Source organism: Rhamphochromis sp. 'chilingali' (assembly GCF_963969265.1).
Source record: "Rhamphochromis sp. 'chilingali' genome assembly, chromosome: 14".
Taxonomy (NCBI): Eukaryota; Metazoa; Chordata; class Actinopteri; order Cichliformes; family Cichlidae; genus Rhamphochromis; species Rhamphochromis sp. 'chilingali'.
This window is the reverse complement of record NC_137941.1, coordinates 36,405,444-36,422,795: the sequence shown is the minus strand read 5'-3', so window position 1 is coordinate 36,422,795 and position 17,352 is coordinate 36,405,444. Positions and strand designations below refer to the sequence as shown.

General features: G+C 40.7%; 2 protein-coding genes across 2 annotated transcripts in view; both read right to left on the bottom strand.

The window, feature by feature from the left end:
- LOC308409649 (uncharacterized protein) overlaps positions 1-4,844 on the bottom strand; it is a 7,569-nt gene extending 2,725 nt beyond the window's left edge. The window contains exons 1-3 of the mRNA XM_080902553.1: positions 2,129-4,844; positions 1,744-2,043; positions 1,625-1,672 (exon numbers count right to left, since the gene is read on the bottom strand). Of these exons, the coding sequence (XP_080758679.1) occupies positions 1,625-1,672; positions 1,744-2,043; positions 2,129-3,647 (1,867 nt within the window). The 5' untranslated portion in view covers positions 3,648-4,844. The remainder of the gene's footprint in view (positions 1-1,624; positions 1,673-1,743; positions 2,044-2,128) is intronic.
- LOC308410481 (uncharacterized protein) lies at positions 3,680-13,497 on the bottom strand (the record flags this gene model as incomplete). Its single annotated transcript, XM_080903816.1, has 10 exons — positions 7,839-13,497; positions 7,369-7,531; positions 7,008-7,200; positions 6,751-6,822; positions 6,283-6,354; positions 5,815-5,886; positions 4,884-4,989; positions 4,238-4,308; positions 4,032-4,157; positions 3,680-3,697 (listed from the first exon to the last, which is right to left on the bottom strand). The coding sequence occupies exons 1-10, from the start codon at positions 7,954-7,956 to the stop codon at positions 3,680-3,682; spliced, it is 1,011 nt and encodes a 336-aa protein (XP_080759942.1). The 5' UTR covers positions 7,957-13,497.
- Between the last annotated feature and the right edge of the window lie 3,855 nt (positions 13,498-17,352).

The following is a 17,352-nucleotide window of genomic DNA, read 5'->3' as shown; positions in this document are numbered from 1 at the left end:
AACCTACCATTTACAATTTAACTTTTAAAATTTAAACTTTAAATTTAAAAATACCAAGTGCCCAGTGCTCAGCTCAGTGGGTAGACACACTGGCAGCTTCACTTATATCACACTTAATTCACTGTGTTTTATCTTCCCATCGCACTGATGAGTGGACAGTTTTCAGGTGCCCGTGCACCGGCTCTATATGATATCCTTTTCTTGCAGACTCTACACTCTGCCTATGTATTGTCAGTAAAATTTAAATGGTTCTAGATTTTGCTTCTTTTCTTGGTGTCACTCATTTTCTTTACTCCACCTTTCTAATGTGACGACATTGTCTCTTGTTGTTGCTCCTGGCTCTCTTTCTCTCTCTCTCCCTGCTGCTCTTTTCGTGTGCTACTGCTGTTGCGAGTGTAACTACCGCCCCTAGCTCCTCCCTCTGCTCAGAGGCGGGAGGGGTGCAAACGCAAGGCTCTGTTTGCGCCCCTCCCGTCTCTACTCAGCGCAAACACAAGGCTGACGTGCAGCGAAAAAAGTGAGAGAGAGGGCAAGAGAAAGTAAAAAAAAAAAATCCACGGCTCCCAATAAGGAGCCGGCTCGCATCGTTCACTTCAAAGAACCAGCTCTAAGAGCCATTTCGTTCGCGAACGACCCATCACTACTCCGGTGACTGGTCAACTTTCCACTCACCACTGATTTACTGTAGAAAGAGGATGAGAGCGTAGAGGGAATACTTCAGAAGCGCAAACCAGGTAAATAAAGAGTAGTAGATCAGCCCTCCACACACCAACTATTTTCATCTCTCTTGATTAATCTCATCTCCTTCTGTCTCCTGCAGGGCAGCTTCCTTTCTAACATCCTTCAACAAACCTTCCTCACTGTCCCTTGTTTGCACATGCCCAACACAACCTCAACCTGGCCAATGTAGAACAATGTAGACATTTTTTCCAACATGTGCAGTCCCAATGATATTGTTCTTCCTAATCCTATCCATTCTCTCCACCCTCAAAAAGAATCCCAGCATCTTTGCTTTCCCCAAACTCACCTCCAAGAACTGCAATCTATTAAGAACTCTGCTGCCCCCTTACTCTACTGCACTCACTCTAGAGACTATATCACCACATCCTAAAAAGAACATTACTGGCTGCACACTGACTATAGTATTGAGTGCAAACTCCTAATCAACTTTTAAGCCTTCAACAACCTCGCCCCCGCCACCCTGAGGGATTGTCTTTACTGTCACTCTCCCACAACACTGCTAACACTAACCTCCTTACCCCCATCATCAAAATCATAAATCTGAGGGTACAATCCTTTGCCACTGCTAATTGCACCCTCTGGAACTTCCTCTGCTCATTAGATTCTCTCTAGAACTTTAAATCACAGCTCAAAATCACCTGTTCAAACTAGCATTTCCTACCTGACCATCCTCCAAAACTGACCTTTCTATTCTGTTGAGCTGGTCTTTAGAAAGATCCTTGACTTTCTTTAAATTACCATTTGGACAAAGGTAACAATCACTGGAAAAATGATAGTAATGAATTATCTTTTTTTTTTTTACATAAAGATAGCAAAGATAGCAAAAGTGTCTAGGAAGTAGTTACAAAGGTAAAAGCTTCAATAAATGATGACAAACACATACCTGGAGGTTCCTTGACAACTTTCTTCATCATTCTAGTATCTATAGAATCTGTAATAAAGTCTATTAGTCATGTGATTTCATAAATTGAACAAAGTTGAGACTAATCACATTGTACTTACCAATCTGTGGATATACAAGATTTCCTTCATTGACCTCACGCTCCGCTCCGACCTCCTCACGCTCCGCTCCGACCTCCTCACGCTCCGCTCCGACCTCCTCACGCTCCGCTCCGACCTCCTCACGCTCCGCTCCGACCTCCTCACGCTCCGCTCCGACCTCCTCACGCTCCGCTCCGACCTCCTCACGCTCCGCTCCGACCTCCTCACGCTCCGCTCCGACCTCCTCACGCTCCGCTCCGACCTCCTCACGCTCCGCTCCGACCTCACTTTCTTCACTTGAATCTGTCAACTGTAGGTTATCTAACAAAATAAAAGATTGTCTTAATGAATTATAAGGTTATAGTGCAGGAAACGTGTATAATTCTTAACCTTAACACCACTTTACCTTCGATTTCAATCTCTTCAAGTGTTTTGCCTTGAAGGCTTTTGAGAGACCCTTTCTCCATGGCAATCAGTAGTTTGGATATTTTGGCAAGCTGGGTAGTAGCCTCTGGAAGTCTATAATATTCGCGATGAACACGAATATCATGACCTAGGAAGTTGGCAACTTGGTCTAACTCGTGATTCTTGAGGTTTAAGATCTGAGACAAAGTTGCGACATGTTTGCGCAACTGCGTTGAACGTAGGTGTTCAGGGTTTTCAGCCCCACATTCAGTCGCATAAATCCTCAAACAGTCCTGTCCTCTGTAGGGAGTCAGACAATGAGGTCTGGCAAACAGGAATATGTTTTCTGCCAGAACACCACAGTCTTGTCTTTTCTCTGTCAGCCGTGTTATGGCATTCACCATGTCTGGTGAAAGTAGCACTGCAACCTTGCGTCCTCGTTTACCCCTCAATTCTACACGACTGAAGTGTTGACAAAGGTAAAGTTCAAATTTTGTCAGTCCAATTGCAACATCCTTGTGCAGGGTACTAGTGTCTCTCTCCTGGAAGCCATTCAGTGTCATCTTTGAAATTTCTCCCCCTCTTCTCCTGTTAAATAGTATTACATTTGCCATGGTAGCTTTACAAAGTTCACTGTATGATTTTGGTGAACTATGCTCTTCCAAGTCCTTCAGTGCTTGTTCTGTAGTCTTCTCCAGATGTCTATGAAGACGCTGAACATCTTCTGTGAAAGGAAGTGTGGAAGGCTTGTTGAAGTGCCGCTCGTTTAGTGTGGTTAATGCAGTATGGGAGATGAGTTCTGACCACTTTGTAGCATAAAGGGTTTTGAAACTCTGGGTTGACTTTATCAGTGCACTGTCTTCTGCCATCAGTGCTCTGCAATGTATAATATCACAGACTTTCTGCAGTGAGTGTCCCAACTTTAAAGCAAGGCTTGGAGTCGAGTAGCAGTTCTTTTCTTCATCATACCCACACACCTTCTTAACAGCTTTGATAACCACATTGAAATTTGCAGGTCTTACAGCATCCTCAAAAGTGTGTATTGAGCATTCTTTCCGAAGTGTGAGCAGAAGTCTTCCACATTCTCGGAGTGTCTGGCGAATGTAGTCAAATTTGGTGGGATCTTTCCCATGTTTGTTAAAGAATGATTGAGCAAGCTGAAGAATAGAGAAGTCACTTCGCACAGTAGAAGTTATTTCATCATCTTTCATGACAGCTAATATCTTCCAAACACCGGGGGAAACTTGCTGACACAGAGCTGACTCACTCATACAGGCCAGGGACAAGACCTTTTTTCGTCCCCCCTCTGAATTGGCCTCCACTGGTTTTGAAGAACATTTACGAACATGTCTCCAAAGATCTCTTTTAAGATATAATGCCTCGCAATAAATGCAGTGAATATAGTCTTTTCCTTTGTAGGGTTTTTTTGATGTGCGTCTGGTTTTTAATGATCCAATCCCACTTGCGATGACCTCCGAGTTATGTCTGTGGTTTCCTTTGTTTCGCAGCTTAGAAAGCATTTTCAAACGGTCTTTGGACTTCTTGGGAAGACTTAAAACTCGAGCAACATCTGCATGTGATTTCTCATGAGTTTTTAAATGACGTGTAAACTTTGTCTGTAGTTTTCCACAAATGTAGCAGTATGTTTTGTTTCTTAGTGAGGAGGATGTTTTTAAGGAATCTTCAGCCGTAGTATTAGAGTCATCAACAATGCCTTCAGCATCAGACTTTTCTGCTGTGGCAATAACCCCTGATACGTCGAGCTGTCTTGTGCCAATTCCATCTTCAGATATTGATTCGGCATCTTCTGAAATTCTTTGTCCTACTCTCTCTAAAAAACTTTCTAGGCGAGGTCTTTTCGTTTTGCAAGCAGATTGACTGCTGGAGATCTCAGAGTTCTGTACTTGTTTGCAACTTATATTTAAAGGCTCTGATTTGTTGTCCCATGAGCTGTCTGAGTCAGCTATAGAATCTGGCACATATTCCTCTTCTGATGAAGCTCCCTCACTTGAACTATCTTCACTAAAGACCTAATAACAATCAAAAACACAAAGTAAGACTTTGTTTACCTTACATATTTTACTGAGAAGAATTCTGCAAAAACACTTACCTCTGGAAGAGGTTCAGTGAGGTTCACCTTGTGGCTAACATAACATCTTTTGTGCCAGGACTGGTAGCAAACTAGACAGAGAAAAATTAAGTTAATAAAAGAAAGGTAGTTAAAGCCGCTTTCCCCAATTTAAAAAAACAGGCTAGATGGAAGCATAAACACAGTCAAGAAGGCTCCCCCCTCCCATTGGATATTATCCATAGGCCACACCCCCTGGTGTGCTTTGCTGCTAAACAGGCCAGTGCATAGTGTGGTGGAGCCATGTTAATGTAGAATTTAAGGAGTCAGGAAAGACTGTTCTATCGTTTTTCTGGACTGAGCCATGTTATTGGCTGATGGTTTTAGACAAATGCAACAGAACCACTTCATTTTTTTTTCTTTAATCTCCAAACAACATTTATAGCTATGCTTTGTTAAAATGTTGTTATGAACATGAAAAAAAAATATGTTAAGCTAACTTGTTTTTGCAAATTGGGTATAGCAGCTTTAATAATGACATGGTAAGTAAATATGTAAAAAGTGCAGATGTAAAAGGTTCATTATGAACATATATCATATTTACTTATGGATTAGTTTTTATAGTGTTCCTTATGGATCATATTTAAGATATTCTAATGTACCCAACCTTCCATAATTAAATAATTACCTTCACATCTCACACCACTCCATTTCAGAGGCGAAAAAGGTCCTCCACATGCAAAACATTTTTCTAAACTTGACATTTCGTCAGGGACTAGATCATGATCGCAGTCCTGTTTGGTAAAAAAAAACAAAAAAAAAAAAACAGTGTAATCAAAAACAAAATTCATACTTTTGTGATGTAAAATATCACAACCAAATAGTTGTTTTGGTTCCTCTTTAAAAAGGAGTTAAGGACGGAAGAAAAAAAAAAAAAAAAAAAAAAACAGGTTCAAGTGTTACTAAAACTATTAAATCAATTTTTGTAACTTTTGCAATGCAAAATTTAAAGGGAAAAATACCTGCTGTATATAGATCAATTTTCAAAACAATTTGTTCTTCTAGGTTTTATATTATGGTATATATTACAAAACCACAATGAAAAGAAAATTCATTGTGGACCCACAACACCCAAAAAAGATTAGACTTACAATTTGTTCTTTCTGAAATGAGAAGATGTGTCCAAAGTTTTGACTGGGAGTGTAAAAAAGTATAATTAAATCATGAAGTCATGAATCCATCAAGACATAACGGATGGCCTTTACACAACAATGTTACATAAATGTGCTTAGCATTAACAGGAAAGAGTTTAGCGATTGTTTCGGTTGTATTTACATGCTCCTTCCTATAGTAAGCTTCATTCTTGCTCCTTGATCAGCTGAAATTCAAATATGCGATCTAACTACATCAGAGTTCATTTCAACCAAGCCGAGAACTACGTCTTTATGCAAACCAGATTTAGGGTTGGGGTTTCATACTTCTTGTTTCAAATCTCAGTCCTCCTAATGCGTGCATCTTACTTGGTCAAGATAACCAAGGACCCACATACCTCAATACTGCCTAATAACTAGCACCTCAGTCTACAACTAAAACAATCTGACACTGAAACTCCAATTTACCTTTGTTGCGTCGTTAGGAGAGGAACTGGCTGCATTCTCATCCACAGCCTGAGATGGCACCATGTTGGATTTCTAAGGAAGAAGCGTGAATAATGAATGGCAGTCTTTGGGTCTAGCCAAGATGAATACAGTCCTCCTAATGTCTGGACCTGTCCAGTTGAGTAATACACAGGACCCGTGTGTGTATGCACAATTGCCAGAGTAACTCTCATTGATCTGAATTCATTTCTAAACTCAGTCCTCCTAATGTCTGGACCTGTCCAGTTGAGTAATACACAGGACCCGTGTGTGTGGGCGCACTTGTAGGTAGAACTCAGTTGTTTATACTTCCTGTTTCAAATCTCAGTCCTCCTAATGCGTGCATCTTACTTGGTCAAGATAACCAAGGACCCACATACCTCAATACTGCCTAATAACTAGCACCTCAGTCTACAACTAAAACAATCTGACACTGAAACTCCAATTTACCTTTGTTGTGTCGTTAGGAGAGGAACTGGCTGCATTCTCATCCACAGCCTGAGATGGCACCATGTTGGATTTCTAAGGAAGAAGCATGAATAATGAATGGCAGTCTTTGGGTCTAGCCAAGATGAATACAGTCCTCCTAATGTCTGGACCTGTCCAGTTGAGTAATACACAGGACCCGTGTGTGTATGCACAATTGCCAGAGTAACTCTCATTGATCTGAATTCATTTCGAAACTCAGTCCTCCTAATGTCTGGACCTGTCCAGTTGAGTAATACACAGGACCCGTGTGTGTGGGCGCACTTGTAGGTAGAACTCAGTTGTTTATACTTCCTGTTTCAAATCTCAGTCCTCCTAATGCGTGCATCTTACTTGGTCAAGATAACCAAGGACCCACATACCTCAATACTGCCTAATAACTAGCACCTCAGTCTACAACTAAAACAATCTGACACTGAAACTCCAATTTACCTTTGTTGCGTCGTTAGGAGAGGAACTGGCTGCAATCTCATCCACAGCCTGAGATGCCACCATGTTGGATTTCTAAGGAAGAAGCATGAATAATGAATGGCAGTCTTTGGGTCTAGCCAAGATGAATACAGTCCTCCTAATGTCTGGACCTGTCCAGTTGAGTATTACACAGGACCCGTGTGTGTATGCATACTTTTCAGTATAGCCTTTATTCATTTAATACTATTTATACTTATACTGTACTATTTACATTATACCTTGCTTCTCCATGGCCAGTTGGAATCACCATAGTTATAGGTGATTTCTTCTCCTGGACCAATATCTTTGATTGCAAACAAACAGAGATGGGGCCTTCCATCCACTCTGGTAACTGTCATTTTACTGTTTGGATTCACATTATCGTCATTTACAAGTCTGCCAAGTGAGCCGTCCTCTCTGGTAGCATCAACACTAAAACAAAAAGTATACAATAACAATTACACTCTGTAAAGAAAGTCATTAAGTATATTAGGTTGTAGAACGTCTGAATAACATTTTAATATTCAATTCAAAATATTATTTGAATATTATAATTTGTAAACCTCATGTATTTTATCCTTTATCAAAGCAGTTACATACCATAACTGTTTTCCATTGAACTTGAAATCAAATATGAAAACCTTGAGTGCATCATGGTAAAGTTTCATTCGGTTTTCTTGTTCCTCTTTAGTTATGATTTGTCCTCTGTACTCAAAAAGAAAATCTCCCTTTTGAAATGACCGACAGCTGAACACACCGCGACCTAAAGACACACATCAAAAACAAATTGGGCAATAAACTATAAACCATTTAATTAAAATCCTTCTTGTTTTTAAATATGTTTTTTATTTGATTATATTGTATTATTTATTTTGGAACATGTAACATGTTCATAATTCCTTGGGGAAAGACAAGGAAAAAATAGAAATATAATAATAATAATAATAAAACAAGTATAATTATATTCGTGATTATTAATTTTCTCATGCATGGTATGCTACAAAAAAACTACAAAAAACATAAAAATTTCTATTTTGAGAAGCTGACTGCATTCTTTGGAATCAACTCACCTTTAAATGAATCAATATACCTCACATCAAATCCTGCCTTGTCTTCACCTAAGGAGCAGTAATACCTAGCATCTTGTATGGGATTTATTTTAGCTCTCCGTGGCCTTGTTGCCGCCATCCCCTGCAAAGATCAGGTATTAATGACTTTAGAAATAACACATTATACTACAAAATGTATGTAGACATAGAAATAAACAGATCGAAAAATCTATTTATGTTGGGGAGAGCTCCCCTAAAGGTTCCAAATATCTGTGTTCCTCCTATCTTGTATCACTGTGTGTCAGAGGCTGCATGCCCTACCTGTGGAAGTTCTGTTTCGTATATTTTATTTGGTCTAAGGTTACTGCAAATCTTAATGAGTTAATTTTCATATCCACATTTCCTTAACCTTTTATATTTCTTAAAGTTATAAATTAAAATAATGATTTAGTATGGTTGAACAATAAGCATATTTGTCCTACAGTTTTTGTTTCATTTGTAAAATATTTTCTGAAAACAGATCTCACTAGTTTTAAAACCACAAGTTTTGTGATGCTAAAACCAAAATTAATCAAACCAACAGCAACAGAATGTCAAACTTTTGCTACTAGCATGCTGGCTAGCTAAACTGTCAAAAATTAGATGCTTTGGTGTATCCGAACGTAATATAATAACCTATATTACTTTGCTTTATTGGATGAATATATTTATATAAACATCATGTGTAAGGGAATTTGTATGGTTCTCACCTGATCTTCCACGAAAGCAGTAAGATAAAAGCTGTCTCATTAAATCCTCATGTCGTGCACCTGAACTCTTTAGTGTCCTCTTCTTCTTCTTCTGCTCTTTAAATGTTCATGGTGGTTGGCAACCAGCGTAGATGTACATTAGCGCCCCCATAGTGCTGAGGAGTGGATATCATTGGCCAAGAACAGTGGATTAACACTGGGATTCTTGCAAATAGAATGCTATGATGTAATAGAGTTAAATTGCTCTAGTGCATTCTGACATAACTCACTTGGAATATGTAGACTTAATAATACTGTATAAAATGTAATTTTTCCAAAAGACTGATATTTATGCTTCTAAATTTTTAAAGAATGAAACAAAAGTAGTAAATGGGGATGATGAGTTTTAGTAACAACTTCAAAGTTATTTGGCTAAAAGAGTTTTAAAATTCAAATAATTAACTTGGACCAAAAAGGCATATTATTGCTACAATGAGATTGGTGAATAAAAATAGATTAGACCACAGATATTTAAGTATTGCAGCAATACAATTAATTTTCATGACCTTAAGTGTTTTTGTGATGCTTTCTTTTTCTTTTTAAATAGTAAAAACTCATGACATAATTAGGACAAAGTTTATAATGAAATAGAAAAATCTTTATTATTGTGGCTGGTCTGGGATGCTGCTGCAGGTGAGATGGACTCACCTGCATTGTATCTACAATCTGTTACAGCAACCGTATAATTATTGTAATTGTTGGACAGCGCGAGGGAACGACCGGCTCAGGTGAGCCACAGGCTGGTGCGCTAGCGGGATGGGGGTGCCGCTGGAAGCGTGGGCGGTCCCTGGAACCACCTCGTCACCAGCGCCGCTAGATCTACAGGCGAACGCCCAGGTAGTCACTTCCCCGTGGCTGGGCTGGGGCGCTGATGCTCCAGGCCTATTCCCTCGCTTGCTCATGGAGGGGGGGGGGGGGAGGTGGCTCCTCGGTCTTAGTCGGGGGAAGAGGGTATGTGGCGGGGCGTGTTCTGCGATGCCGCTGCATGTGAGATGGACCCACCTGCACGGCATCTATAATCACACCACGCTGGCTTAAAACTTGTGCTCTGCTTGTGGTGTTGTTTGTGGTGATGTGTACGGCAGACACAAACATACCTTCCCACCCTCATACACACAACCACAAACACTCGGCCCTCACCCAACGTGGACACAGACATAAATGGACACTGTACACACAATCACACTCCCCAAACATTCTCTACATCCCAGGTCCAGGTATTCTTGCCCCGGAGGGGGAACTCATACCCAGACCCAGATGTTGCCCTCCTCCCTGAGGTGGAAATCAAGCAGACCGTCCCCGGCTCCGCAGTGGCAGGGGGCCGCTGCAACCCAGGCCTCGATCAGATGGCCAATTCCACCTTCAGGCCCCCCCGCCCTGACGGCTGGCAGAGAGTGGGGCTCTGTGAAGACCCCATGCCTCCCTCCGCTCGCTCATATGTAGTGTTGCTGCGTGCTGTTCTAAAGTGCATTTAAAACACGGGAGGAGATGTCATCTGTTCTTTTGATATTCATCAGAACCCTGGCTGCAGCATTTTGGATCAGCTGAAGACTTTTAGTTGCATTATGTGGACTTCCTGATAGTTAAGAGTTATAGTAATGCAGCCTTGAAGTAACAAAGGCATCAACTAGTTTTTCAGCATCACTCCTGGATGGGATGTTTCTAATTTTAGCAATATTACGGAGGTGGAAGGAGGAGACCCTAGAAACCTCTTTCATGTCAGATCTAAATGACATGTCTTTGTCAAAAAATAACACAGAGGTTCTTTGCTTTATTACTGGAGGCTAATTTAATGCCATCCAGATGAAGGGACTGACCAAGTAATTTGTTTTTCTGAGCTTCTGGTCCAAAGACAACTTCTGTCTTGTCGGAATTCAAAAGGAGGAAGTTTGAAGACATCCAGGTTTTTATGTCTTCCAAGCATGCCCGTAATCTTTATAACTGATTAGGTTCATCAGGATTTAGGTGTGCATAGCTATGGAAATTTATCCCATGCTGTCTAATGATTTTACCAATAGGGAACATATATATAGTAAAAAGGATCAGTCCAAGTACAGAACCCTGTGGTGTACGCCACAAGTAACCATAGAGGTTGAAGAGGATTTATCATTTACGTAAACAAACCTTGAGTCTGTTGGACAAGTAAGATTTAAACCAGCCTAGTGCTGTTCCTTTGATCCCTGCAACATTTTCAAACCTTTCTATGAGAATATTGTGATTGAATGTGTCAAAAACAGCACTGAGGTCCAGTAGAACCAGAATGGTCACCAGTCCATTATCTGAGGCCATGAGAATATCATTAGTAACTTTCACCAGAGCTGTTTCAGTGCTATGATGAGCTCTAAAGCCAGATTGAAACTCTTCAAACAGGTCGTTATTGTTTAAGTGCTAACACACCTGATTGGCAACTATTACCTCAAGAATTTTAGATATGAAGGGAAGATTAGATATAGGTCTATAGTTCATTAAGTTGTCTTGATTAAAAGAGGGTTTCTTAAATAGAGGTTTAATTACAGCAACCTTAAAATCCTATGGTACGTATCCATTTTCTAAAAATAAATTCATTATATCCAAAACTGGAGCAACAATTAAAGGAAATACCGCTTTAAATAGTTTGGTTCGGGATTAGGTCTAACATGCAGGTATGTATGTAGACCATGTCTACATACCTAAATGTCATAGTTCAGCTGTGTGCAGGCAGGAACGAGGAAAAGGACCCAAAATGCAGACTCTCGGAAGACTGGAGTGAAACTCAAAAACGGCAGCTTTATTGCTGGTTGGAAAATAAGAGACAATACAAAACTAATCCACGGGGAGACACACAGCACAGGATTAGTGCCGTTTACGACGCGACAGGGAGCACAGAAAATACAGGGCTAAAATACACAGGGCATAACGAGGGGAATGAGAGGCAGGAGGTGAACACTGGTGGGAGACATCAGGGCTAACGAGACCAAGGAAGCAAAACTGAAAACACTGACATGAGACAAAGGCTGTATCCCAATTCAGGGTCTGCAGCCTTAAAGTACGCAGCCTCAACGATCCTCAAAGGCTGCGTACTCAAAGACCGCTAAGGCCGGAAGTAAGAGGCTTGTGAAATGGGACGGTCTAGCCTCCATCGCGCTGCCCAGGTTGCCTAGCAACCATAACACCAATCGCTGGAAACGTTTCATACAGTTTTGTTTGACAGAAATGAAAGAGAACATATTTTGTTTGTGTGTTTGTTTCTACACGAGCTTTGTGTGATTTAATAAGTATCTGAGGCTGAGACCACAGGACTGTAAAACATGATTGTTGGCCTTCATATTTGTACTGCAGTCATTTAAGATTAGCTAGTAAATAACAATTAGCTAATGTTGTTCATGAGACTAAAGTCAGTGTAAATATGATATGGCCAATATTATAGTTATTATATTAATCATCATAAGCCATTACAGCAGTGAGTTTGAACTCTCAAATCAAATCACTTCTACAGCACATGTGAGTGAAATTCATGTGAGTGAACTCTGTGTCAAATATAGTCATGTAAGGTTTGGTTCCAGTTACGACCCGATTGCTTCAGCCCATAAAGTGATTTCTTTAGTCTATACACCAGTTTATTAGTCTCACTTGATTCTGTCTCAAAACCTTCTGGTTGTTGTATATATATTTCTTCATTTATTGGTGCGTGTAGATAGGCGGTTTTTACATCCATCTGGTGAACCAACATATCATCCTGAACCACTTTCTGCATCAAAACTCTCACACTCGATAAATTAGCAGTCGGTGAAAAAGTCTCCTCATAATCAACTCCTTTTGTTTGACTAAAACCTTTAGCCACAAATCGAGCTTTATATCTGTCTGATCCGTCTGAGTTCTTTTTAACGGCATAAACCCATTTACCCCCCACTGCTTTCTTACCCTCTGGTAAAGTGGTTAAAGTAAATGTGTCATTCTCCTTAAGGGATTGAATTTCTTCATTCATCGCTCTTTCCCATTCTTTTGACTCACTTGACACAATAGCTTCGCTAAATGATGTGGGTATTTCACACAACAATCTGTAGCAATAATCAACACTAGTTTGCATCTGTTCATTTTCACACTCTTTCACATCCGTGATATAATCACTCAAATAATCAGGTCTCTTTCTGATTCTGGATGGATAACGTGTAGCTCCAGCATCTACTTTATCATCAGTTTTAACCTCGGACTCAGTTTGACTGCTTTCACTACCATCTGGAATATCCTCATCCTTCGTCTGTTTGGGTTCACCATCTTTTCTGGATTCATAAACCTCATCTTCATACATCTGATCACTCTGTGTTTGTTGATCCATTGTCGCGGGATTTAGTATTTTTATCAATCTGTGCTTTTCAACCTTCCCGGTTTTTGGGAAATAGATCAAATATGCTGGACTATTTTTGTCATATCCCAAGAAAACACCTTTGTCGCATCTTGGATCCAGCTTTCCCCTATTTTGTTTATAAGCATAGCACAATGATCCGAATTTTTTCATTCTAGAAAGATCAGGTCTTTTTCCAGTTAACATCTTATACGCTGTCTGACCTGTGCGTTTGTTAAAACATCGGTTCCTAATCACTCCCGCGGTTTGTACTGCATATGGCCATAAAGACTTTGGCAATTCGCTCTCAACTAACATGCATCTCGCCATGTCAAAAAGTGTACGCCAGTTCCTCTCTGCTGTTCGGTTTTGATGAGGCGAATATGGCGCCGAAGTTTCCTGCCTAATGCCGTGTCTACTTAATAAATCTCTGAACTGACTGCTTGTAAATTCAGTTCCATTATCAGAACGAATGCACTTGATTTTCCCATATGACGCCACATCTGCAATAAATCTTTCAGTTGCTTGAGTTGTATCACTTTTGTGTTTCAGATTATATACAAATGTTGCACCTGAATAATCATCAACAAATGACAAAACAAACTTAAACCCTTCTTTAGAGTTTGGCGTAATCGGACCAGCCAAATCCGTATGTACCAACTCTAATGCTGCCCTGGCCTTTTCATCCGGTTCTCGGTTCCTAGTTTGAATAAACTTCCCTTGTATACAGGCTTCACATTGCATATTTTTGTTGATTTTACCCTTAATTTCCATTCCATCAACGACATTTTGCAGATTTTGAATATCCTCATAATTACAGTGTCCTAGGATTTCATGCCACGTTTGCATATCAAAACATCCATTACATTTATCTTCAAACTCTTGCACAGTGTTTATAAAGAACAGTCTCTCGTGTTCATATATAGGGAATTTTGTTCCATCAACATGTTTAAGAAAACTGTCCCCGTGTTTGAAAACCACAGTGGCTCCGTTACTAGTAGCTGCTTTTACTGACAAAATGTCCTGTGGGAACGATGGAATGTAGAGTGCTTGTTTCAATGTTACCTTGTGGCTGCGTCCTTTACTGTCGATCATACTTATCTCAGCATCTCCTCGCCGCTTTGCAGCTCCTCTGCTCCGCCTTCCGTCAGCCAACTCTACACAATGAGCCTCGGGTTGAAATGTGTCATCAAAAGTCTTAAAACTCTCGATCTTCGTGAAGATATGTGACGTCGCTCCCGTATCCACCAATAGCTGGTTATTCAGCATCTCTTGGCCGCCGTCCGGGACCCTCTGGGGTTTGGAGCCCGTCTTGAACGCGTAGTCCTTCTCCACGACCCCTCTCGCTTCATCCCGTCTTAGCTTCCTTCTACAGGTTGCATCTTTGTGTGTACTACTCCGGCAAAAACTGCACCATACTCTAGATCGGCACGTTCTTGCAGTGTGTCCCTTTAGTCGAAAATTTAAAACACACAATCTCATTATTCTTTGATCTTCGGTCATCTGCTCGCCATGAAGTAGAATCCTGGTCTGATTGCACTTTTGTCCTCATTACGTTGTCATTAGTTATAGCCACACGCATTCGCTCGGTTTCTTCATAACTTCTGAGTTTTACTTTAAAATCTGAAAATGTGATTTTTGCTTCACTCTGTGTAACGTGCACAATCAGGGGTTTAAACGTCTCTGGTAGACCTTTCATTATCATTGCGATCAGAAGTCCATCAGTTAGTGACTCACCCGCATTTTTTAACGCTGTGATAATTGCTTCTGCTCGGATAATATAGTCCGTCACACTTTCATTCTTTTCATTTGTGAGAGAAGTGAGTTCGGTGTACAGACTTATGATCCTTGGCTTGCCCACTCCTGCATAATGACCTCTCAAAATTTTTAGGGCCTTCCGTCCGTCATCAACTGCATCTCTCATAACTAACGATAAACTTTTGTCATCCAGAAATTGTATCAACTCTGCATATGCTTCTGCATTTTTGTCATCATCTTCACCATCGGCTTCTTCATCACCCTCAGCCTTTAAGATGACATCTTTCAAACCTTGTAGTCTGAGATGACCAAGGAACTTCGTTTCCCATATCTCATATTTCCTTTCATCTCCATCAAATTGCAAACGGGAATATCAACTGCCCGACTCTGCCGTGCGTCTGCTCATGATGCACAAAAACGCTTACTCACTCAATCGTGCCAAACTTTTAACACCTGCCGGTAACTTGCGCAGCGGAAGCGTGCTGGGCCCATAACCTGTTAGCAGAGCTGCTCTGGGCCACGTCATGGCATAATATTTTTGAGGGAGAATAAAAAGTCAACACACATATCTTATTTCTGATGGAGGACTCTGCCACTACACTTCTCCAGTCCATTCACAGTAGTCGTTGCATGGTGAGACATGGATAGGAAGTGGGCGGAGCCTTTTACCGTCATTTTATTGTGACGCAAAGTACAAACACCTGTGGACACACAATCCAACAGAAACGTTTCCAGCGGTGAGTATCATGGTTGCTAGGCAACCTGAGCAGTGCGACGGAGCCTAGACCGTCCCATTTCACAAGCCTCTCACTTCCGACCTTAGCGGTCTTTGAGTACGCGGCCCTTGTGGACTGCTAAGGCTGCGTATTTTAAGGCTGCAGACCCTGAATTGGGATACAGCCACAGAGACAGAACACCAAACCATGATAACCGAAACATGGGAAAATAATAATCAAAACTGTACACTAAGAAAGCAGAACAACAAAGCATGGAGCAGCAAAAAACCAAAACACAGACAGCAATAAATACAAAACACACAGTGAAGGGAAAGGGTGAACACAAGACCCAGGGAACACAGATAAACGTGAAGGCAAGAGGACCTAAAACAGTGAATAAAAAATAACCACAAACTCAAAATGCTGGGTCGAGAGACCCAGGACCATGACACCTAAATGCATTGAGTTGCCACTATGTGATTGCCCAATTAGTGAGTAGTTAACGAGCAGTTCGAGGTGTACCCAATAAAGGTCACTCTTTTTTACATTTGTTTTAGAATTGCAATATCCTCTTTACACAGGGCCAGGAAAGCATTTCCCCTTGAAAAATAAGATAATAGAAAACAACCTATATTTGTATTCACTCAGGTTCTCTTCATCTAATCTGATAACAGATAAATGAGAGAACAAACCAAAAAATAAATAACTTATCAGTCAAATACTTTTTCATACCACTTTGTAAGTACGTAACTGTATTTACTTAGTATAACTGTGAATAATTACACAAAACCTTAGTGTTTCATATAAAAGCAAAGCTTCATATGTCTTCTTTCCAACAAGGTAAAGCAGGCTTTTATTACAATTAAGTTCAACATACAGTGGTTCATTTGGTGTGGTCATTTTGGAACATTTACCAGTTATCTAACCCACATGTGAATTGGAAGGACTGTGTAAGAATTGGCGGGACAACTACACACAAGCCTCATTATTATTCACACATGTGTGAATATTCATGAGGTCCTGCTATTACACACGCTACCACCAGGGACACTCTTGGTGATACACAGATTTAACACAAAATCAAGTTTATATGTATTAAACCGACATCTTGATTTTTTTGTTTTTTTAGGGTTAGTGGACCAATAGAAACCACTCTACGTTGTTAGATTTCAGTCAAAATTAGCAGGACACCGCCTCTGTCCTGTTAATTCAAAATGTCCTTCTAGTGTGGTGTGTATTCAGACGAAATGTCCAGCTAATACATGTTTACCAACGCACACACACACACACACACACACACAAACACACACACACACACACACACACACACACACGCACAAACACACACACACACACACACACACACACAAACACACACACACACACACACACACACACACGCACAAACACACACGTTCAATACATTTTTATCACAATTATTTTCAAAGTTATTTCTTTGAATCTCTGACATTCCTGAACATGTAATCAAATTACTTCAAAGTATATTCAAATATATATGAAACACACTGTTCTGTCTTCTTCTCAGTAGGAATGTCAGGCACAGGACTCTGTACCACACATGAGTGGAGCCCAGAGAGCAGCTGGCAAAACATCAGCTGCTGCTATACAGAGCAGTCACTGGGGACTGTGAGGCCAGACTGACTAAAGGAAAGCCTTCACTCAGTGGCTCACACGTGGGCTCTACCTGTACCAGATCAAAAGCACCCTGAGCGCGCTCATCAGGACCTCCATGGGGATGTGATAGCCCAAACTAGAGGGACATTTGAAGCCCTTCAGTCTTGGGTCACAGCGGCTCGTCCACATTTCCCTTTCAAACACATCCCAAGGATGCTGCACTGAGGTCTGATGACTTGAGGTGGGGACTGGTGTCTAATTTTGGTGAGTTTCCTGTTCTTAGCTTACAGGTGTGGACCCAGGTGTGGTCTTCTGTT